At 47.5% G+C, this 25,520-nt stretch overlaps 1 protein-coding gene across 3 annotated transcripts in view; it reads right to left on the reverse strand.

The window, feature by feature from the left end:
* The window catches only part of LOC121533386 (guanine nucleotide exchange factor DBS), a 150,050-nt gene that overhangs the window by 57,532 nt on the left and 66,998 nt on the right, over positions 1 to 25,520 (reverse strand). For all 3 annotated transcript variants that reach the window (XM_041839286.2, XM_045205490.1, XM_041839285.2), the window contains 6 exons: positions 10,757 to 10,876; positions 10,348 to 10,539; positions 4,342 to 4,533; positions 4,054 to 4,240; positions 3,556 to 3,662; positions 2,857 to 2,945 (listed from right to left, as the gene is read on the reverse strand). In XM_041839286.2, coding sequence (XP_041695220.2) covers positions 2,857 to 2,945; positions 3,556 to 3,662; positions 4,054 to 4,240; positions 4,342 to 4,533; positions 10,348 to 10,539; positions 10,757 to 10,876 — 887 coding nt within the window. The remainder of the gene's footprint in view (positions 1 to 2,856; positions 2,946 to 3,555; positions 3,663 to 4,053; positions 4,241 to 4,341; positions 4,534 to 10,347; positions 10,540 to 10,756; positions 10,877 to 25,520) is intronic.

The raw sequence follows: 25,520 nt of genomic DNA on the forward strand, positions 1-25,520 counted from the left end.
CTCTACAAACCCTCTCTTCAGTCAGCTGTACTGTGTGTGCTATGCTCTCCTAACCTCTCCTTTCAATTGTCACTTTCTGTCTGTGACCTCTCTCAAAGTGCCTTAACACAAGCTAATGGTTAAGGAAATGTACTTTCACCCAGAGGAGAAAAAAGTTGTGCCAAAGGGAACTTTTTTTGGATTCATACACTGGGCACCTTACATCCAGCAGGGCTTAATGATGATTTTGAGGGTCATGTTTCAATCTGATTTTCACGATCCCTGGCTATGTGGTTCTTGTATTTTGTGACGGTTCTTTAACCCGATACCCCCTTACTATACTGAACAAAAATGTAAACGCAACATGTAAAGTGTTGGTCCAATGTTTCATGAGTTGAAATGAAAGATCCCCAACATTTTCCATACGCAAAAAAAGCTTATTTCTCTCAAATGTTGTGCCCAAATTTGTTTACATCCCTGTTGGAGAGCATTTCTCCTTTTGTCAAAAAAATCCATCCACCTGACAGGTGTGGCATATCAAGAAGCTGATTTAACAGCATGATCATTACACAGGTGCACCTTGTGCTGGGGACAATAAAACAGCACTCTAAAATATGTAGTTTTGTCTTACAACACAATGCCACAGATGTCTCAAGTTTTGAGGGAGCATGCAATTGGCATGCTGACTGCAAGAAAGTCCACCAGAACTGTTCTCAGATAATTGAATGTTAATTTCTCTACCATAAACCGCCTCCAATGTCGTTTTAGAGAATTTGGCAATATGTCCAACCGGCCTCACAACTGCAGACCACGTGTAACCACGCCAGCCCAGGACCTCCACATCCGGCTTCTTTACATGTGGGATCGTCTGAGACCAGCCACCCAGTCAGCTGATGAAACTGAAGAGTATTTCTATCTGTAATAAAGCCCTTTTGTGGGGAAAAACTCATTCTGATTGGCTGGGCCTGACTCCCCAGTGGGTGGGACTGGCTCCCAAGTGGGTGGGCCTACTCAAGCGGAAAAAAAGTAGATTTTAATATACAGTGCCTTCCGAAAGTATTCAGACCACTTGACTTTTTCCACATTTTGTTAGGTTACAGCCTTATGGTAAATTGATTTTTTTTTATTCCCCTCATCAATCTACGCACAATACCTCATAATGACAAAGCAAAAACTGGTTTTTAGACATTTTTGCAAATGTATAAAAAAAATAAAAAACGGAAATATCACATTTACATAAGTATTCAGACCCTTTACTCAGTACTTTGTTGAAGCACCTTTGGCAGCGAATACAGCCTCGAGTCTTCTTGGGTATGACGCTACAAGCTTGGCACACCTGTATTTGGGGAGTTTCTCCCATTCTTCTCTGCAGATCCTCTGAAGCACTATCAGGTTGGATGGGGAGCGTTGCGGCACAGCTATTTTCAGGTCTCTCCAGAGATGTTCAATCGGGTTCAAGTCCGGGCTATGGCTGGGCCATTCAAGGACATTCAGAGATTTGTCCTGAAGCCACTCCTGCGTTGTCTTGGCTGTGTGCTTACGGTCGTGGTCCTGTTGGAAGGTGAACCTTTGCCCCAGTCTGAGTTCCTGAGCGCTCTGGAGCAGGTTTTCATCAAGGATCTCTCTGTACTTTGCTCCGTTCATCTTTGCCTCGATCCTGACTAGTCTCCCAGTCCCTGCCGCTGAAAAACATCCCCACAGCATAATGCTGCCACCGCCATGATTCACCGTAGGAATGGTGCCAGGTTTCCTCCAGACGTGATGCTTGGCATTCAGGCCAAAGAGTTCAATCTTGGTTTCATCAGACCAGAGAATCTTGTTTCTCATGGTCTGAGAGTCTTTAGGTGCCTTTTGGCAAACTCCAAGCGGGATGTCATGTGCCTTTTCCTGAGGAGTGGCTTCCGTTTGGCCACTCTACCATAAAGGCCTGATTGGTGGAGTGCTGCAGAGATGGTTGTCCTTCTGGAAAGTTCTCCCATCTCCACAGAGGAACTCTGGAGCTCTGTCAGAGTGACCATTGGGTTCTTGGTCACCTCCCTGACCAAGGCCCTTCCCCACCGATTGCTCAGCTCTAGGTGAAGTCTTCCATTGAAGAATGATGGAGGCCACTGTGTTCTTGGGGACCTTCAATGCTGCAGAAATGTTTTGGTACCCTTCCCCAGATCTGTGCCTCGACACAATCCTGTCTCTGAGCTCTACGGACAATTCCTTAGATCTCATGGCTTGGTTTTTGCTCTGACATGCACTGTCAACTGTGGGACCTTATATAGACAGATGTGTGCCTTTCCAAATCATGTCCAATCAATTGAATTTACCACAGGTGGACTCCAATCAAGTTGTAGAAACATCTCAAGGATGATCAATGGAAACAGGATGCACCTGCGCTCAATTTCAAGTCTCATAGCAAAGGGTCTGAATACTTTTGTAAATAAGGTATTTCTGTTTTTTATTTGTAATAAATTAGCAAACATTTCTAAAAACCTGTTTTCACTTTGTCATTATGGGTTATTGTGTGTAGATTGATGAGGAAAAAATTACTTAATCCATTTTAGAATAAGGCTGTAACGTAACAAAATGTGGAAAAAGCGGTCTGAATACTTTCCGAATGCACTATATGTGGCTCTTCATCTCCTGCACCTCAGCTACAGTTGGGTGTGCGACAGATTCTCCTCAGTTACTGAGGAAATAGTTGTCCATTGTAGATTTTGACATCTTTAAACCATATCATTAGCAACTTTGAGTATATACAGCAGTTGCTCTGTATCAACTTTTATGGAGAGCAGAGAGAAAGAGAAAGAAAAGATGGTTCTCTTTCTCAGGAATTTCATTTTACTTTACGTATTGTAGAAGGGTAGAAAATAGAAAATATCAATTTACCTCCGCCTGGTTGAAAGACTCTCCTCTGTCTCGTTCGTCACCAGTATGTGGCTGGAGCCTCCCTGACTTGCCTCATGCATTACCTCAATCTGGGGACAGAAATACAGGTGGAGGAAGGGTCACACACATACCTTGGAGGCCCCTATTGCCTTTCAAATATCACCCTCCTGGTCAAAGAGCATTGGGCCAGTAACCGAAAGATTGTTGGTTCGAATCCCCGAGCCAACTACGTGAAAAATTGGTCGATGTGCCCTTGAGCAAGGCACTTAACCCTAATTGCTCCTGTAAGTTGCTCTGGATAAGAGCATCTGCTAAATGACTAAAATGTAAATGGTGTTAGATAAGATGAGATGCTTATCATGCATGACTAGTATGGCACATTATTGATATTCATCAGACAGACATGATGTTCTCAGGGCAAAAGGTGGATAATTGATTTTAACTAGGGCTCTAGGTTCAGCTGGGGAAAGGCAGGAAACAGAAGATAGGGAAATCGGACACCCCAGTGACTTTCTCTCCCAGACTCCCATTGACCAAGAGTTCTGTTCTAATAAACTATAAAATAACCATATTGGCAGAACACTGTCATAAAAAAGGACCATTTGCTAGCCAACAGAAAAAAGACAGATGGTTCTCGTTGTTGTAGTAGATGAGGTTGAACCAATCAGGTTCAATTGTCTATAGATCCTCAGATCTTACCTTCAGGCTCCCTTTGACCTTGCGACTTAAATTTTTCTTTTTGGCGAGCTCAGCCTCTGTGGGCTGCTTTGTGGCACTGGAGTTCTCTGAGGTCCTTCGACTGAGTGCTGGAAATGGTTACAGAACAGGGATTGGAAAAATAAAAATTAAAAGCAGAATCTTTGAAATAAAGGCATAGAGACATCTAGGGATCCTGGTTGAAACATACAGTAGGTATTTTTTCCATTCTCTCTGTGTGGAAGAATGGAAAGCCATGTACTCTTCCTGTCGTAGGTAAAGTTCCACAGTGAATACAATAGACTTCCTTTACAAGGCTAAGGTCTCAGGATATAAGGTTTTAAACATATGCTTTGTCTAAAACTAGAAAATTACTGCTTCCTGGCAAGTAAAGTATATAGACTATCTTTCAGATTGAATAGCAATGAATAGGCTCTACATCAATGGTCTTGTATTGAGGGCAGGTAAAGTTTGTGGTTAGGTCAACGTGGGGAGACTTACCAGGGGCAGGGCCGGTGGTCCTGGGTGTTTTGAGAAGCGCGGGGCGATTGGGAGAGGACTCAGGCCGGGGTGCCACAGGCTGGACGGGCCGGGTCTGTTTGGCCGACAGCTTCTTCAGACTGACCTGTCTCTTCTCAAACATCTCCTGTACATCGTCCAGCCTCTTTAGAGCCTTCTTTACATTGGCCTGAGGGAAAGCACAACAGAAGGGGTCAACAAATAGAACAATTGTTCATCAGTAGGCTGACAACTCATTCCATGAGTGAGTTAAGGGAGCACTGCACATACCTTGACTTCAGCATTGAGGACTAGCTCATACTGGTTGTGGATGTTCTTGAGGTCACTCAGTTGGTTCTCCTTGGCCATCTCCAGGAACTTCTCAATGTCCTGCAGCGCTGCCTCAGCCCCATCCTGGGACTGGCACTTGTCCACTGCCTGAGAGGCCAGCAGGTACACCCCCGACTCACACCACTGGTTCACCTGCAACCACCAGAGAACACATGGATGAATAAACAATAACTACAGCATGTACTGTCGAGGCTCCATATCAGTAGTATATATCTAGGCTCATTGGCATGGCACTATCTCTGTTGAACAACTATACATAGTGTTTGCAGTAGCGGCGCGTGAGTAAAATCACTGGGGAAGCCAGGCCAGGAAAGAAAAGCATCATTACAACCTACGTGTTGTGATAATTGCGTTGTTTGCTCTATAACCTGTTAGTTCATATACAGTGCCTTGCAAAAGTATTCATCCCCCTTGGCGTTTTTCCTATTTTGTTGCATTACAACCTGTAATTTAAATGGATTTTTATTTGGATTTCATGTAATGGACATACACAAAATAGTCAAAATTGGTAAAGTGAAATGAAATAAATAACAAAAAAGTGGTGCGTGCATATATATTCACCCCCTTTGCTATGAAGCCCCTAAATAAGATCTGGTGCAACCAATTACCTTCAGAAGTCACATAATTAGTTAAATAAAGTCCACCTGTGTGCAATCTAAGTGTCACATGATCTGTCACATGATCTCAGTATATATACACCTGTTCTGAAAGGCCCCAGAGTCTGCAACACAACTAAGCAAGGGGCACCACCAAGCAAGCGGCACCATGAAGACCAAGGAGCTCTCCAAACAGGTCATGGACAAAGTTGTTGCAAAGTACAGATCAGGGTTGGGTTATAAAAAAATATCGCCCACCAAAACTCACGGACCAGGCAAGGAAGGCATTAATCAGAGAGGCAACAAAGAGACCAAAGATAACCCTGAAGGAGCTGCTCCACAGCGGAGATTGGAGTATCTGTCCATAGGACCACTTTAAGCCGTACACTCCACAGAGCTGGGCTTTATTGAAGAGTGGCCAGAAAAAAAGCCATTGCTTAAAGACAAAAATAAGCAAACACGTTTGGTGTTCGCCAAAAGACATGGGAGACTCCCCAAATATATGGAAGAAGGTATTCTAGTCAGATGTGACTAAAATTGAGTTTTTTGGCCATCAAGGAAAATGTCTGGCGCAAACCCAACACCTCTCATCACCCCGAGAACACCATCCCCACAGTGAAGCATGGTGGTGGCAGCATCATGCTGTGGGGATATTTTTTGTTTTTCATTGGCAGGGACTGGGAAACTGATCAGAATTGAAGGAATGATGGATGGCGCTAAATACAGGGAAATTCTTGAGGGAAATCTGTTTCAGTCTTCCAGAGATTTGAGACCGGGATGGAGGTTCACCTTCCAGCAGGACAATGACCCTAAGCATACTGCTAAAGCAACACTTGAGTGGTTTAAGGGGAAACATTTAAATGTCTTGGAATGGCCTAGTCAAAGCCCAGACCTCAATCCAATTGAGAATCTGTGGTATGACTTAAAGATTGCTGTACACCAGCGGAACCCATCCAACTTGAAGGAGATGGAGCAGTTTTGCCTTGAAGAATGGGCAAAAATCCCAGTGGCTAGATGTGCCAAGCTTATAGAGACATACCCCAAGAGACTTGCAGCTGCTGCAAAAGGTGGCTCTACAAAGTATTGACTTTGGGGTGGTGAATAGTTATGCACTTTCTTTTTTTGTCTTATTTCTTGTTTGTTTCACAAGAAAAAATATTTTGCATCTTCAAAGTGGTAGGCATGTTGTGTAAATCAAATGATACAAACCCCCCAAAAAATCAATTTTAATTCCAGGTTGTAAGGCAACAAAATAGGCAAAATGCCAAGCGGGGTGAATAATTTCGCAAGCCACTGACACAGTGATATATAGTCCTAAGAACGAGACAATAAGAAGACACAGTGGCAGAATAAATTCAACCACACCTTTGTTTCATCACAAAACCGGAGAGCAACCTCTGCCCGGTGAAGTCCACAAAACATATTGTGGACTACAGCATGGTCAAGCAAGTTAATGTTTCCAACATTTTCAGACTACTAAACAACTATTGATTTAGAACCACAGAGACTTACCGCAAGTCACAAAGAAAACAGGTGCTGCCTCCAATTCCAGCACCATTTCAACATCATCTAATCACCTATGCTTAGTCTAATACAGTGATAACTAAAAGATACCAAACATTATTTATTCCAATCAACGTAAGCTAAATATGATGTGGGCTGTCAATGGTACTGATTTCTGTGTCTATGTGTGTATGTGTGTGTGTGTGTGTGTGTGTGTGTGTGTGTGTGTGTGTGTGTGTGTGTGTGTGTGTGTGTGTGTGTGTGTGTGTGTGTGTGTGTGTGTGTGTGTGTGTGTGTGTGTGTGTGTGTGTGTGTGTGTGTGTGTGTGTGTGTGTGTGTGTGTGTGAGTGCTTGCAAGTAGAAAGAAACATGTTGACTCACCTAGGGCTGTGGCGGTCACAAAATTCTCAAAGTAATTGACCGTTAATTAACATAAACACATTTAGCATCTTCTGGCTTCTACACATAGCCTACAAGCCACTGATGCAGACCTTTGGAACATCTATATTTAAAAATGTATAATAAATCCATGTAATATAACCTACACCTTCACAATAAATCCATTATTTATTTTAGACAGGTCTAAAGAAGCATGATATGAAGACAATGTAGTCTATTTCAAAAGAACATAATAGCATACTCTGAGTTGTCCTTATGTGAGGTCCTGATCTGGCTATGCCAAATGGCTGTGGGCTACACTAGTTCATTTAGCAGACAAGATTTGCTTAGAATTCTGTGGCATTATTTTATAGTATGAATTGAACAAAGCTGAATCAAATAGAAAATATATTTTCTCCAAACGATTTGATGGAGTGCGCACATGTGGCTATTCTGTGTTGAGCGGTTAACAATGAAATAGTTATTCCTATATGCTTAATTTAGAGTTATTGATGTAACTGTTATGATGATTTGTGATACAAAATTCATTAATGTATGTACAACTCATAAGATGTATGTGGACAGAGAACAAGGACAAGCCATGTGTTATTGGTGTCACGAGTGAGTAATAGAAGGTCAGTGTGCCAAGATAGATTGGGGGCCACTGTTGCTAATCTTAGGATGGGTGCGTGATGGAATGGCCTGGCTAGGGTGCCACACTACACCAAGTAGGTGAATGATATGGTGGTAGATGAGTGACAATCAATAATGGTTAGCAACTGTGTAAGATAAAAGTAGATTGGAAGGGCATTATATAAGCTGATAGATTTTGTATGGAAGTCATTCAGATGGCAGGAGGCTATGTCCGTACCCCCTGTCATTGAATCCAATATTGTAACCATTAAATAATGACTGAATCCAATCTCCATCTGTGTAACATATTCTCTTGCATCCTGAACTTCTCAATACCAGAAACTCATCATAACAGTAACTTTAGTTGTTCTACAAACATTGAAATATATGTTTTGATTTTTAATACATTGTAAGGCTGCATGATGCGACTCTAATGATGACTTGAAAAAAGTTGCTTGAAAGGCATGAGCTCTGCTTTGTTTTTTGTGCAGGCTGTACACACTATGTCTGCTAAATGATGTAAATGTAAATGTACATCAGTCTCTCATTCACAATTTGAGGAGCACTTGATAATGCCTAGAATCTCACAGCGGCATCCCCTTTGTGTGGCCGTAATGCACCCTAAAAAAATCCATGCCTTTTGCGGCCAGTGGCCGTTCTGCCCTTCTCCCTGAGTGCTGCACGCTCCATCACGTGATCGGGCCTTTCTCACAGGTGACAAGTGAAGACAGACACATCCGGGACGCAACTGCGTGTGTCCTTATCCAATTCCGAGGTGCATATTGAAGATATTGGAAGAACTGTCCACATTTACTTTTCGTCAGCCAACAAGATGAGTAGGCCTAACGAACAGCAAAAGCACTAGCCTATGTCAATCTACTATCCCCCATAGTACAAACGTCGACCTATTCTATTCTGTGCGAAAAATAAATATTCCAAACATAGTCTGGGACAGTTGTGGGATGCAATAGATCCCAAATTAATACAACCACTAGCATCAAAAAAACGTTTTTATGCAATGTGGCTGACGCAACAGATCAGAACGTTTAGCTTAAAATGTTGATAAACTATTAGGCTATTTCTTCACATTATAAGCGCAGCCATGCGCACATGGTAGTAGACTATAAGTGCCAATGTTCCATTAGCGGAAAACACCATCATCAAAAGTGACCGCAAATGCAATTATGCATGTAATGCTTTTATTATAAAGGTGCAGTTTTATGGTGAAAATTATCTTCCCCAAATGTGAAACTCACGTGCTGCTTATGTATGCCAGTTAGGCTCTACACCCCTTGTAAATCAGATTAATGTGCTTAATTTTAAGAAGTTATTTGGCCACTTTAGTTGTGATACAAACCTTATTAAAACATATAGGTCTATGGGCTAGGCTACATGAAATGTGTGACTATGATTCGAAAAAGTCGCAAAAAAAGGCATTGTTTCTTATGCTAGGCTTCATTCACAAGTGATAATATATAATTCACAAGTGATAGACTAATATTGTCACCCATCAGACTATTCTTGATATAATCTTGTCTTTACATATGCTAAATAATATATGTATGACATTTGTTTTGATTTAGAATGGACCATTACAGTGGCGATTTTAGCATGTAAATATTGGTGGGGCAAACAAAAACAAAAAAATGTGGGATGCATGCCAGCAAAGCCACTACACAACACAACACTAAACAATACATGAATTGCACTATAACGGTGACAAACGGTGACCACAAACTGTTAGGACCTACATAAAGCTGTCCCAACAGCAGAGTCCTGAGCAGCCACACACAAGCCTAAGATCACCATGCGCAATGCCAAGCGTTGGTTGGAGTGGTGCAGTGGAAACATGTTCTCTGGAGTGATGAATCGCGCTTCACCATCAAGCAGGCCGTCGGACGAATCTGGGTTTGGCGGATGCCAGGAGAACGCTACCTGCCCCCAATGCATTGTGGCAACTATAACGTTTGGTGGAGGAGGAATAATGGTCTGGGGCTGTTTTTCATGGTTCGGGCTAGGCCCCAGTGAAGGGAAATCAACGCTACAGCATACAATGACATTCTAGACTATTCTGTGCTTCCAACTTTGTGGCAACAGTTTGGGGAAGGCCCTTTCCTGTTTCAGCATGACAGTGCCCTCATGCACAAAGCGAGGTCCATAAAGAAATGGTTTGTCGAGATCGGTGTGAAAGTACTTGACTGGCCTGCACAGAGCCCTGACCTCAACCACATCGAAAACCTTTGGGATGAATTGGAATGCCGACTGTGAGCCAGGCCTAATCGCCCAACATCAGTGCCCGACCTCACTAATGCTCGTGGCTGAATGGAAGCAAGTCCCTGCAGCAATGTTCCAACATCTAGTGGAAAGCCTTCCCAGAAGAGTGGAGGCTGTTATAGCAGCAAAGGGGGGGAACAACTACATATTAATGCCCATGATTTTGGAATGAGATGTTTGACAAGCAGGTGTCCACAGACTTTTGGCCATGTAGTGTATCTATCTCAATTATCTCGTACCACTGCACATCAACCCAGTACTGGTACCCCATGTATATAGCCAAGTTAACGTTACTCATAGTGTATTTATTCCTCGTGTTATTATTTTTCTATTTTTGTTTTGTTGGGAAGGGACCTTAAGTAAGCATTTCACTGTTAGTCTACACCTGTTGTTTACGAAGCATGTGCCAAATAAAATTTTATTTGAAACTGTGAAAGTTATTTGAATCTATGAGAGAGAGTGTAAATGATGCAATTGATCATGCAAACAATTTCTCCAAGATAACAGTGTCTTTTCTGTCAGAAATATAGGGATGAGGAGCTTCCTTTGTAATACACCTCACCTTGTCTATGCCTTTGTGTATTTGGTTTGATTTGGAGAGGACGTCGTATTTCTTCTTGGCCTCGTTGGTGAAGTCATCACAGACGCGTCGGAGCTCCACACACTTGGGCCGTATGGAGTCCACAGCATAGTGGTTGCTCTGGATCAGCTGGTCCCCATGTAGGGCATGGAGCTGGGCCTTCTCTAACGACTCCTGACACGCACACAACAGACAGACAGAGAGCCATTCATCTCACATGACCAACACACTGGGGCACATCCGTGTTAGGCTCAAATACAATACAATCAAAGGCTGATGATCATATGCTAATGAAGCCATAGTGGAGACATTGTGCAATGTACTCAATCATTGGAATTGTAAGGTTTAGATGTTACATCTCATATAACGTATGTTATGTGACTGAGCTGACCTGAGCCTTCTCCTCTAAGGTATTGAGGTCGTTCAGTAACATCTCCACTCGGGTGACACAGTCCCCAATATCTGACAGGAAAGTCAGAGTGTCCATCAGACTGTCCAATGACACTTTCACCTGGGAGGGGGGAGAGGACACAGAGACAACTGCAGATCAGGCACATATTGTACAGTTTTTGCAAACATATGCTTGAGAGGGAACATTATACTGTAATTGTGAACATAAAAAAGCATGTGTAACACTGAGAAAAGTGATAAAAGTAAAGGGGAAGCAACTATTTTTGGACAAACAAAGTGTTACATTGTAATGACTTTTCACAAAGCGTCTGGCCCTGATGGCTTACCTCAAAAACATATACAGTGCCTTCGGACAGTATTCAGACCCCTTGACTTTTTCCACATTTTGTTAGGTTACAGCCTTATTCTAAAATTGATACAAAAGTTTTCACCTCATCAATCTACACACAATACCCCATAATGACAAAGCAAAAATAGGTTTTTAGAAACGTTTGCAAATGTATAAAAAAATAAATAAAAGTACTCAGACCCTTTACTCAATATTTTGTTGAAGCACCTTTGGCAGCGATTACAGCCTTGAGTCTTCTTGGGTATTACACTACAAGCTTGGCACACCTGTATTTGGGGAGTTTCTCCCATTCTTCTCTGCAGATCCTCTCAAGCTCGGTCAAAGCTATTTTCAGATGTCTCCAGAGATGTTCGATTGGGTTCAAGTCCGGGCTCTGGCTGGGCCACTCAAGGACATTCAGAGACTTGTCCCGAAGCCACTCCTGCGTTGTCTTGGCTGTGTGCTTAGGGTCGTTGTCCTGTTGGAAGGTGAACCTTCTCCCCAGTCTGAGGTCCTGAGCGCTCTGGAGCAGGTTTTCATCAAGGATCTCTCTGTACATTGCTGCGTTCATCTTTGCCTCGATCCTGACTAGTCCTTACCGCTGAAAAATATCCCCACAGCATGATGCTGTCACCACCATGCTTCACCGTAGGGATGGTGCCAGGTTTCATCCAGACGTGATGCTTGGCATTCAGGCCAAATAGTTCAATCTTGGTTTCATCAGACCAGAGAATCTTGTTTCTCATGGTCTGAGAGTCTTTAGGTGCCTTTTGCAAACTCCAAGCGGGCTGTCATGTGCCTTTTACTGAGGAGTGGCTTCCGTCTGGCCACTCTACCATAAAGGCCTGATTGGTGGAGTGCTGCAGAGATGGTTGTCCTTCTGGAAGGTTCTCCCATCTCCACAGAGGAACTATAGAGCTCTGTCAGAGTGACCATCGGGTTCTTGGTCACCTCCCTGACCAAGGCCCTTCTCCCCCGATTGCTCAGTTTGGCCGGGCGGCCAGCTCTAGGAAGAGTCTTGGTGGTTCCAAACTTCTTCAATTTAAGAATGATGGAGGCCACTGTGTTCTTGGGGAACTTCATTGCTGCAGAAATGTTTTGGTACCCTTCCCCAGATCTGTGCCTCGACACAGTTTTGTCTTGTAGCTCTACGGAAAATCCCTTCGACCTCATGGCTTGGTTTTTGCTCTGACTTGCACTGTCAAATTGGGACCTTATATAGAATGGTGTGTGCCTTTCCAAATCATGTCCAATCAATTGAATTTACCACAGGTGGACTACAATCAAGTTGTAGAAACATCTCAAGGATGGTCAATGGAAACAGGATGCACCGGAGCTCAATTTCGATTCTCATAGCAAAGGGTCTGAATACTTATGTAAATAAGGTATTTCTGTAAAAAATTAATAATACATTTGCTAAAATGTCTAAAATATTGTTTTCGTAGGGCCTTCCGAGTGGCGCAGCGGTCTATGGCACTGCATCGCAGTGCTTGAGGTGTCACTACAGACCCATGTTCAATCCAAGGCTGTGTCACAACCGGCGGTGACCGGGAGTCCCATAGGGAGGCGCACAATTGGCCCAGCGTCGTCCGGGTTAGGGGAGGGTTTGGCCGGGAGGGCTTTACTTGGTTCATCGCGCTCTAGCGACTCCTTGTGGCGTGCCGGGCGCCTGCAGGCTGACTTCGGTCGTCAGTTGAACGGTGTTTCCTCCGACACATTGGTGCTTCCAGGTTAAGCGGGCGGGTTTTAAGGAGAGCGGTTTGGCGGGTCATGTTTCGGAGGACGCATGACTCGACCTTCGCCTCTCCCGAGCCCGTTGTGGAGTTTCAGCGATGAGACAAGATCGTAATTGTATCGCAATTGGATATCGCAAAATTGGGGAGAAAAAGGGGGTAAATACAAACTTACTATCCTCTCATCATTACAATAACAGGGGAGGTTAGCATTTTCTTTGTGGGGGGAATGATATTTGTGTGTCTGTAACTTTCTCACTCATCATTATTCGTGATTCATTCAGGATTATCCATAATCATGGTAGCATCCACATTCATGTAGAATTGTTTTCGAAACATATTCTATTCTTATTTACAATTAAAGTGACTCTAAAATGACACAATATGTTATTTACCATTAATTTCTATTGAGCACAAAATAATCTGAAACACAACCAAAACTAACAGCAAATGCATCCAAGAAATGTGTAGAGTCACAAGCTTGATGTAGTCATTGCGTGCTATGAATATGGGAACAAATACTTAACTTTTGCTTTTGGAGTATAGAGCTCCACTGTCCCAATAATTACGGATCGCACTGTATATTCAAAAACACATGCATCCTTGTGCGCACACAAACACTCACAAACACTCTACTACAGAATAATAAAGTGACTTTCTTTTCCTAGCTGCTCTAAAGCACTTAAGCTTTTCTCACGTCCCTCCTGTGACTGCCATGAGCGTCACCAGTTGACGGATTGAAACATGGTGGCAATGGCTGTATGTAGGCCATGCTGGGAGGCCCCTCTGTACCAGGACTGTGGTGCATACCCCATCCGCTTCAGGCACTTACAGGAAATGTCCATGATATGCAGCGCTTGTTAACACATCTTAATCAAACTGAAAGCTTACTTTTTAGGCTTGCTATACATTTACATTTACATTTTAGTCATTTAGCAGACGCTCTACTGAAACAAATCAAACTAGGAAACCATGAAGAAAAACTTAAAAAACGACCACTTACCCAGCCTGTCTTCCATGAGACACTCTGTCATGAGTAAAAGGTTACAAACCTCATAGCTCCATCATGTCACTATATAGACAAAACATCAAGGAGCTCACCACAAAAGAAAGAGTAGGACCCTGCTCAGTGCTGACAGAGAGGTAAAATACTGATGTACAACAACACTATCAAACACAGCACAAGATGAGGCAGCCAGAGCATCCATCTTCACCCAGAGCCCCCAGGGACAGAACTACTACTCTCCTAGGAGGCATTTCATCATCATCCTACTACCTGCGTCACACACTTACACATGCATGCACACACACACGCACGCACACACACACACACACACACACACAAGCAAGCATACACACACACACACACACACACACACACACACTCATAAATACATGGTGCACACACACTCACTCACTCCAGATTAAAAGCTCTATTTTTGTCTCATCAGACCACATGACCTTCTCCCATTCCTCCTCTGGATCATCCAGATGGTCATTGGCAAACTTCAGACGGGCCTGGACATGCGCTGGCTTGAGCAGGGGGACCTTGCGTGCACTGCAGGATTTTAATCCATGACGGCGTAGTGTGTTACTAATGGTTTTCTTTGAGACTGTGGTCCCAGCTCTCTTCAGGTCAATGACCAGGTCCTGCCGTGTAGTTCTGGGGCTGATCCCTCACCTTCCTCATGATCATTGATGCCCCACGAGGTGAGATCTTGCATGGAGCCCCAGACCGAGGGTGATTAACCGTCATCTTGAACTTCTTCCATTTTCTAATAATTGCGCCAACAGTTGTTGCCTTCTCACCAAGCTGCTTGCCTATTGTCCTGTAGCCCATCCCAGCCTTGTGCAGGTCTACAATTTTATCCCTGATGTCCTTACACAGCTCTCTGGTCTTGGCCATTGTGGAGAGGTTGGAGTCTGTTTGATTGAGTGTGTGGACAGGTGTCTTTTATACAGGTAACGAGTTCAAACAGGTGCAGTTAATACAGGTAATGAGTGGAGAACAGGAGGGCTTCTTAAAGAAAAACGAACAGGTCTGTGAGAGCCGGAATTCTTACTGGTTGGTAGGTGATCAAGTACTTATGTCATGCAATAAAATGCAAATTAATTACTTAAAAATCATACAATGTGATTTTCTGGATTTTTGTTTTAGATTCCGTCTCTCACAGTTGAAGTGTACCTATGATAAAAATTACAGACCTCTACATGCTTTGTAAGTAGGAAAACCTACAAAATCGGCAGTGTATCAAATACTTGTTCTCCCCACTGTAATAATCATGGCTTTATAAAGCTGGCTGCTAATGGTTTGTGTAGGTTTAGTGTCAGAGTGCTGTGTGTGGATGAGTGTAGGGAATCAAGCGCAGGAACAAGGATGACTTCAACAGACTTTAGTAAATCCAATACAGGAAAATGAGTCGCCAACCCAACCGGGCGGCGCGAACAATTACGCACAACACACAGTGCGGAAAACAAGAAAAAGCGCACGCAGTGCGAACTCTCGAAAATTACAACAAACGAGAGAGACAAACTCCTCGGAGGCAAGCTGACAAATACAATCACGCATAACACCTGACCCAAACAAATGAAACTAAATAGGGAACACAATCAAACACAAACAAGGGACAGGTGTTACAAAGAGACAAAACCAAACGAACATGAAACATAGAACGGTGGCAGCTAGTACTCCGAGACGACGACCGCCGAAGCCTGCCCGAACAAGGAGGAGGAGCAGCCTCGCCGAAACCGTGACAGTACCCCCTTGACGCGCGGCTCCAGCCGTAACGCACACCCGGGGCTCGGGGACGACCCGGACGACGCGGAGCAGGGCGCGCAGGATGACCCCGATGGAACTCGGTCAGCAGGGACTGGTCCAATATGTCCCTCCTTGGCACCCAGCACCGCTCCTCCGGGCCGCACCCTCCCACTCCACGAGATATTGAAGACCCCCCATCCGGCGTCTCGAATCAAGGATGGACCTCACGGTGTGACGCCGGAGCCCCCTCGATGTCCAACGGGGGCGGAGGAGTCTCCTCTATCTCATACTCCTGGAGTGGACCAGCTACCACCGGCCTGAGGAGAGACACATGGAACGAGGGGTTAATATTCCTATAGTCAATAGGCAGTTCTAACCTGTAACACACCTCGTTCAACCTCCTCAGGACTTTGAATGGCCCCACAAACCGCCGACCCAGCTTCCGGCAGGGCAGGCGGAGGGGCAGGTTTCTGGTCGAGAGCCAGACTCGATCTCCAGGTGCGTACACAGGCCCCTCACTGCGGTGGAGATCGGCGCTCGTTTTCTGCCGACGGATGGCCCGCTGCAGATGTACGTGGGCAGCGTTCCATGTTTCCTCCGAGCGCCGTACCCATTCATCCACCGCAGGGGCCTCGATCTGGCTCTCGTGCCAAGGTGCCAGAACCGGCTGGTACCCTAACACACACTGGAAAGGGGTTAGTTGGGTGGAGGAGTGGCGGAGAGAGTTCTGTGCCATTTCGGCCCACGGAACGTATCTCGCCCACTCCTCCGGCCGGCCCTGGCAATAAGACCTCAGAAACCTACCCACCTCCTGGTTAACACGTTCAACCTGCCCATTACTCTCCGGGTGGTAACCCGAGGTAAGGCTTACCGAAACCCCCCAACCGTTCCATAAACGCTCTCCACACTCTGGAGGTGAACTGGGGGGCCTCGGTCAGACACTATATCCTCGGGTACCCCGTAATGCCGGAAGACATGGGTAAACAGAGCCTCAGCGGTCTGTAGGGCAGTGGGTAGACCCGGCATGGGAAGGAGACGACAGGCCTTCGAGAACCGATCCACAACGACCAGGATGGTAGTATTCCCCTGTGAGGGGGGAAGGTCGGTAACAAAATCCACCGAGAGGTGGGACCAGGGTCGTTGTGGAATAGGCAGGGGTTGTAGCTTACCCCGGGGCGAATGTCTGGGCGCCTTACACTGGGCACACACCGAACAGGAGGAGACATAAATCCTCACATCCCTAGCTAACGTTGGCCACCAGTACTTCGTGCTAAGGCAGTGCACTGTCCGGCCGATACCCGGATGGCCAGAGGAGGGGGGACGTATGAGCCCAACAAATGAGGCGATCGGCGCACCTCCGAGCGGAACGTACGTCCGACCCACTGGACACTGTGGAGGACTTGGGTCGGTGCGTAACGCCCGCTCGATCTCGGCATCAACCTCCCACACCACCGGTGCAACCAGACAAGACTCTGGTAGTATGGGCGTGGGCTCAACGGACCTCTCCTCCGCGTCATACCGCCGAGACAGAGCATCTGCCTTCCCGTTCTGGGACCCAGGGATGTACGTGATTTTAAACACAAACCGGGCTAGAAACATAGTCCAGCGGGCCTGGCGAGGATTCAGTCTCCTAGCTGCCCGGATGTACTCCAGGTTACGATGGTCAGTTAGAATGAGGAAAGGGTGTTGAGCCCCCTCGAGCCAATGCCGCCACACCTTTAGGGCCTGTACCACGGCTAACAGCTCCTGTCTCCTACGTCATAATTCCGCTCCGCCGGACTGAGCTTTTAGAATAAAACGCGCAGGGACGGAGTTTAGGTGGTGTGCCAGAACGTTGGGAAAGAACGGCCCCTATACCGGCCTCTGAGCCGTCCACCTCTACCTGGAAAGGTAAAGAGGGATCCGGATGCGCCAACACCGGCGCCGAGGTAAACAGGTCCTTCAGTCTCCCAAAAGCCCTGTCCGCCTCAGCTGACCACCGTAGCGCACCGGACCCCCTTTAACAGAGACGTTATGGGAGCTGCCACCTGTCCAAAACCCCGGATAAACCTCCGGTAATAATTTGCAAAACCCAAGAACTGTTGCACCTCCTTCACAGTGGTTGGGGTCTGCTAATCACGCACAGCTGACACCCGGTCTACCTCCATCTTCACCCCTGACGCAGACAACTGGTAACCCAGAAAGGAGACCGACTTCTGAAAAAAACAGACATTTCTCTGCCTTGACATATAGGTGCTGCTCCAACAGCCTCCTCAATACTCGGCGCACCAGGGCTACATGCTCTGCTCGGGTAGGACTGTACACCAGAATGTCAAGTCGATGTACACGACTACTCCTGTCCCTGCATGTCCCGGAAAATCTCATCGACGAAGGATTGGAAGACTGAGGGAGCATTCATTAACCCATATGGCATGACTAGATACTCGTAGTGTCCGGAAGTCGTGCTAAACGCTGTCTTCCATTCATCGCCCTCTCTAATGCGCACCCAAGTTATATGCGCTCCTGAGATCCAATTTTGTAAAGAACTGCGCACCGTGCAGTGACTCCGTCATAGTCGCAATCAGAGGAAGTGGATAGCTGTACTTCACCGTAATCTGATTGAGACCGCGGTAATCAATACACGGGCGCAGACCTCCATCCTTTTCTTCACAAAAAAAGAAACTCGAGGAAGCGGGTGAAGTGGAGGCCCGTATGTATCCCTGTCTCAGAGACTCAGCGATGTGCACGTCTCCATTGCCTTCCTCTCCTCTTGAGACAAGGGATACACATGGCTCCGGGAGAGCTGCTCCTGACTGGAGATCTATCGCACAATCCCCCGTCTATGAGGCGGCAGCTGCGCCGCCCTAGTTTTACTAAACACCAGTTTCAAATCCTCATACTCGGGGGAATATGCAGTGCTGTCGTTAGATTCGGACTTTCCACCGAGGTCGCCCCTATGGAAACACCCAGACACCGCCCCCTCACACTGGGCAGACCACCCTTTAAGAGCTTTCTCTCGCCACATAATAGTAGGGTCATGGGTCATCAACCAGGGGAAGGCCCAGCACTACCGGATACGCAGGAGAGTCAATCAGATAGAGCTGAATCGTCTCCTCATGACCCTCCTGCGCCATCATTTGAAGGGGTGCTGTGACCTCCCTAATCAACCCAGACCCTAACGGACGGCTATCTAGGGGCATGAACAGGGAAAGGCTTATCAACTGGAAGGAGGGGAATCCCCTAACTCTATACAAAACTGGCGATCTACAAAATTCCCAGCTGCGCCTGAATCTACCAGCGCCTTATGCTGGGAACGAGGTGCAACCTGTGGAAAACAAACAGGCAAGGTTAGGTGAACGACAGAAAGCTCTGGGTAAGTAGGGCGCCTACTCACCTGGGGGGACCCCCAATGCGTGCCCTGCCTTCTCCTCCACCGGGGGACCCTCCCCAACACCTAGCCGCGGTGTGCCCTCCACGGCCACAGTTAGTGCAGGGAACGGCCCCCCTCGGGTTCCCTACTCCTCCGTTCTCTAGCGCCAGCACCCCGAGCTCCAGGGCTCGGCTCGGAGGTGCTGGAGAGTGGAATGGGCGAACCCCACCCGGGGACGCCCACGGGTGGCGAGCAGGGTATCCAGCCGAATGGCCATGTCGACAAGTTGGTCAAAGGTCAACGAGGTGTCCCTGCACGCCAACTCTCGCTGGACGCCCTCCCGGAGGCTGCAACGGAAGTGGTCTATAAGGGCCCGCTCATTCCACCCTGCATCGGCCGCTAGAGTCCGGAATTCCAAGGCAAAGTCCTGGGCGCTCCTCATCCCCTGTCGGAGGTAGAACAGACACTCCCCCGCCGCCTCCCCTCTGGTGGATGGTCAAACACAGCACGGAAGCGGCGGGAGAACTCCGCATAGGTAGTGGTAGCGGCGTCCATTCTCCTCCATTCGGGCGTTGGCCCACTCCAACGCCTTGCCGGTGAGACAGGAGATGAGGGCTGAGACGCTCTCGTGTCCCGAGGGCGCCGGGTGTACGGTGGCGAGGTAGAGCTCCACTTGCAGCAGGAACCCTTGACACCCGGCAGCGGAGCCGTCGTACGCCCTCGGGAGCGAGAGCCGAATCCCACTGGGTTCCGGAGATGGGACAGGAGGACTGACCGATGGGGATGGTTCGGTAGGTGGGGGTCGTTGGGTACCCGCTGGTTTCCCATCGGTGGAGAGTGTTCATCACCCCCCTCCAGGGCATGACAGACCTGGTTAATCCGGGTCCTCCTGCCCACGAAGACGTTCCTCCATACCTGCTGTTGGCGCGGTCGCTCCTGCTGATTCCATGGAAGGATGCGTGATTCTGTCAGAGTGCTGTGTGTGGATGAGTGTAGGGAATCAAGCGCAGGAACAAGGATGACTTCAACAGACTTTAGTAAATCCAATACAGGAAAATGAGTCGCCAACCCAACCGGGCGGCGCGAACAATTACGCACAACACACAGTGCGGAAAACAAGAAAAAGCGCACGCGTGCTGAACTCTCGAAAATTACAACAAACGAGAGAGACAAACTCTCGGAGGCAAGCTGACAAATACAATCACGCATAACACCTGACCCAAACAAACTAAACTAAATAGGGAACACAATCAAACACAAACAAGGGACAGGTGTTACAAAGAGAACAAAAACCAAACGAACATGAAACATAGAACGGTGGCAGCTAGTACTCCGGAGACGACGACCGCGAAGCCTGCCCGAACAAGGAGGAGGAGCAGCCTCGGCCGAAACCGTGACATTTAGATCCTGTTTCTATTAGATGTACAGTGCCCTTTTTATTATTTTGGCTCTATACGTCAAAAGTTTGGATTTGAAATGATACAATTAATATGAGGTTAGACTGTGCAGAAGTGCAGACTGTCAGCTTTCATTTGAGGGTATTTTCACCCATATTGGGTGAACCGTTTAGAAATTACAGCACCTTTTGTACATAGTCCCCCCATTTTAGTATTGGGACATATTCATTAAAGTAGGAAAAAGTTGGGCCTCCCGAGTGGCGCAGCGATCTGAGGCACTGCATCGCAGTGCTTGAGGCGTCACTACAGACCCGGGTTTGTTCCCAGGCCGTGTCACAACCGGCCGTACCCGGGTGTCCCATAGGGCGGTGCACAATTGGCCCAGCGATGTCCGGGTTAGGGGAGGGTTTGGCCGGGGGGGCTTTACTTGGCTCATCACGCTCCAGCAACACCTTGTGGCGGGCCGGGCACCTGCAGGCTGACCTCAGTCGTCAGTTGAACGGTGTTTCCTCCGGCACATTGGTGCGGCTGGCTTTGTGGGTCTGTAACTTTCTCACTCATCATTATTTGCGATTCATTCAGGATTATCCATAATCATGGTAGCATCCACATTCATGTAGAATTGTTTCGAAACATATTCTATTTTTATTTACAATTAAAATGACTCTAAAATGACACAATACATTATTTACCATTCATTTCTATTGTGCACAAAATAATCTGAAACACAACCAAAACTAACAGCAAATGCATCCAACAAATGTGTAGAGTCACAAGCTTGATGTAGTCATTGCGTGCTATGAATATGGGAACAAATACTTTTTACTACTTGAATAAACATATAAGTGAATTTGTCCCAATACTTTTGCTTTTGGAGTATAGAGCTCCACTGTCCCAATAATTACGGATCGCACTGTATATTCAAAAACACATGCATCCTTGTGCGCACACAAACACTCACAAACACTCTACTACAGCATAATAAAGTGACTTTCTTTTCCTAGCTGCTCTAAAGCACTTAAGCTTTTCTCACGTCCCTCCTGTGACTGCCATGAGCGTCACCAGTTGACGGATTGAAACATGGTGGCAATGGCTGTATGTAGGCCATGCTGGGAGGCCCCTCTGTACCAGGACTGTGGTGCAAACCCCATCCGCTTCAGGCACTTACAGGAAATGTCCATGATATGCAGCGCTTGTTAACACATCTTAATCAAACTGAAAGCTTAATTTTTAGGCTTGCTATACCCAGTACCTACTGAAACAAATCAAACTAGGAAACCATGAAGAAAAACTTAAAAACGACCACTTACCCAGCCTGTCTTCCATGAGACACTCTGTCATGAGTAAAAGGTTACAAACCTCATAGCTCCATCATGTCACTATATAGACAAAACATCAAGGAGCTCACCACAAAAGAAAGAGTAGGACCCTGCTCAGTGCTGACAGAGAGGTAAAATACTGATGTACAACAACACTATCAAACACAGCACAAGATGAGGCAGCCAGAGCATCCATCTTCACCCAGAGCCCCCAGGGACAGAACTACTACTCTCCTAGGAGGCATTTCATCATCATCCTACTACCTGCGTCACACACTTACACATGCATGCACACACACACGCACGCACACACACACACACACACACACAAGCAAGCATACACACACACACACACACACACACACTCATAAATACATGGTGCACACACACTCACTCACTCCAGATTAAAAGCTCTATTTTTGTCTCATCAGACCACATGACCTTCTCCCATTCCTCCTCTGGATCATCCAGATGGTCATTGGCAAACTTCAGACGGGCCTGGACATGCGCTGGCTTGAGCAGGGGGACCTTGCGTGCACTGCAGGATTTTAATCCATGACGGCGTAGTGTGTTACTAATGGTTTTCTTTGAGACTGTGGTCCCAGCTCTCTTCAGGTCAATGACCAGGTCCTGCCGTGTAGTTCTGGGCTGATCCCTCACCTTCCTCATGATCATTGATGCCCCACGAGGTGAGATCTTGCATGGAGCCCCAGACCGAGGGTGATTAACCGTCATCTTGAACTTCTTCCATTTTCTAATAATTGCGCCAACAGTTGTTGCCTTCTCACCAAGCTGCTTGCCTATTGTCCTGTAGCCCATCCCAGCCTTGTGCAGGTCTACAATTTTATCCCTGATGTCCTTACACAGCTCTCTGGTCTTGGCCATTGTGGAGAGGTTGGAGTCTGTTTGATTGAGTGTGTGGACAGGTGTCTTTTTATACAGGTAACGAGTTCAAACAGGTGCAGTTAATACAGGTAATGAGTGGAGAACAGGAGGGCTTCTTAAAGAAAAACGAACAGGTCTGTGAGAGCCGGAATTCTTACTGGTTGGTAGGTGATCAAGTACTTATGTCATGCAATAAAATGCAAATTAATTACTTAAAAATCATACAATGTGATTTTCTGGATTTTTGTTTTAGATTCCGTCTCTCACAGTTGAAGTGTACCTATGATAAAAATTACAGACCTCTACATGCTTTGTAAGTAGGAAAACCTGCAAAATCGGCAGTGTATCAAATACTTGTTCTCCCCACTGTAATAATCATGGCTTTATAAAGCTGGCTGCTAATGGTTTGTGTAGGTTTAGTGTCAGAGTGCTGTGTGTGGATGAGTGTAGGGAATCAAGCGCAGGAACAAGGATGACTTCAACAGACTTTAGTAAATCCAATACAGGAAAATGAGTCGCCAACCCAACCGGGCGGCGCGCGAACAATTACGCACAACACACAGTGCGGAAAACAAGAAAAAAGCGCACGAGTGCGAACTCTGAAAATTACAACAAACGAGAGAGACAAACTCCTCGGAGGCAAGCTGACAAATACAATCACGCATAACACCTGACCCAAACAAATGAAACTAAATAGGGAACACAATCAAACACAAACAAGGGACAGGTGTTACAAAGAGACAAAACCAAACGAACATGAAACATAGAACGGTGGCAGCTAGTACTCCGGAGACGGCGACCGCCGAAGCCTGCCCGAACAAGGAGGAGGAGCAGCCTCGGCCGAAACCGTGACAGTACCCCCCTTGACACGCGGCTCCAGCCGTGCGCCGACCCGGGGCTCGGGGACGACCCGGACGACGCGGAGCAGGGCGCGCAGGATGACCCCGATGGAACTCGGTCAGCAGGGACTGGTCCAATATGTCCCTCCTTAGCACCCAGCACCGCTCCTCCGGGCCGTACCCCTCCCACTCCACGAGATATTGAAGACCCCCCCATCCGGCGTCTCGAATCAAGGATGGACCTCACGGTGTACGCCGGAGCCCCCTCGATGTCCAACGGGGGCGGAGGAGTCTCCTCTATCTCATACTTCTGGAGTGGACCAGCTACCACCGGCCTGAGGAGAGACACATGGAACGAGGGGTTAATATTCCTATAGTCAATAGGCAGTTCTAACCTGTAACACACCTCGTTCAACCTCCTCAGGACTTTGAATGGCCCCACAAACCGCCGACCCAGCTTCCGGCAGGGCAGGCGGAGGGGCAGGTTTCTGGTCGAGAGCCAGACTCGATCTCCAGGTGCGTACACAGGCCCCTCACTGCGGTGGAGATCGGCGCTCGTTTTCTGCCGACGGATGGCCCGCTGCAGATGTACGTGGGCAGCGTTCCATGTTTCCTCCGAGCGCCGTACCCATTCATCCACCGCAGGGGCCTCGATCTGGCTCTCGTGCCAAGGTGCCAGAACCGGCTGGTACCCTAACACACACTGGAAAGGGGTTAGTTGGGTGGAGGAGTGGCGGAGAGAGTTCTGTGCCATTTCGGCCCACGGAACGTATCTCGCCCACTCCTCCGGCCGGCCCTGGCAATAAGACCTCAGAAACCTACCCACCTCCTGGTTAACACGTTCAACCTGCCCATTACTCTCCGGGTGGTAACCCGAGGTAAGGCTTACCGAAACCCCCAACCGTTCCATAAACGCTCTCCACACTCTGGAGGTGAACTGGGGGCCTCGGTCAGACACTATATCCTCGGGTACCCGTAATGCCGGGAAGACATGGGTAAACAGAGCCTCAGCGGTCTGTAGGGCAGTGGGTAGACCCGGCATGGGAAGGAGACGACAGGCCTTCGAGAACCGATCCACAACGACCAGGATGGTAGTATTCCCCTGTGAGGGGGAAGGTCGGTAACAAAATCCACCGAGAGGTGGGACCAGGGTCGTTGTGGAATAGGCAGGGGTTGTAGCTTACCCCTGGGCGAATGTCTGGGCGCCTTACACTGGGCACACACCGAACAGGAGGAGACATAAATCCTCACATCCCTAGCTAACGTTGGCCACCAGTACTTCGTGCTAAGGCAGTGCACTGTCCGGCCGATACCCGGATGGCCAGAGGAGGGGGACGTATGAGCCCAACAAATGAGGCGATCGCGTACCTCGAGCCGGAACGTACGTCTGACCCACTGGACACTGTGGAGGACTTGGGTCGGTGCGAACGCCCGCTCGATCTCGGCATCAACCTCCCACACCACCGGTGCAACCAGACAAGACTCTGGTAGTATGGGCGTGGGCTCAACGGACCTCTCCTCCGCGTCATACCGCCGAGACAGAGCATCTGCCTTCCCGTTCTGGGACCCAGGGATGTACGTGATTTTAAACACAAACCGGGCTAGAAACATAGTCCAGCGGGCCTGGCGAGGGATTCAGTCTCCTAGCTGCCCGGATGTACTCCAGGTTACGATGGTCAGTTAGAATGAGGAAAGGGTGTTGAGCCCCCTCGAGCCAATGCCGCCACACCTTTAGGGCCTGTACCACGGCTAACAGCTCCCTGTCTCCTACGTCATAATTCCGCTCCGCCGGACTGAGCTTTTTAGAATAAAACGCACAGGGACGGAGTTTAGGTGGTGTGCCAGAACGTTGGGAAAGAACGGCCCCTATACCGGCCTCTGACGCGTCCACCTCTACCTGGAAAGGTAAAGAGGGATCCGGATGCGCCAACACCGGCGCCGAGGTAAACAGGTCCTTCAGTCTCCCAAAAGCCCTGTCCGCCTCAGCTGACCACCGCAAGCGCACCGGACCCCCCCTTTAACAGAGACGTTATGGGAGCTGCCACCTGTCCAAAACCCCGGATAAACCTCCGGTAATAATTTGCAAAACCCAAGAACTGTTGCACCTCCTTCACAGTGGTTGGGGTCTGCCAATTA

This window comes from Coregonus clupeaformis, chromosome 20 (genome assembly GCF_020615455.1).
Source record: "Coregonus clupeaformis isolate EN_2021a chromosome 20, ASM2061545v1, whole genome shotgun sequence".
Taxonomy (NCBI): Eukaryota; Metazoa; Chordata; class Actinopteri; order Salmoniformes; family Salmonidae; genus Coregonus; species Coregonus clupeaformis.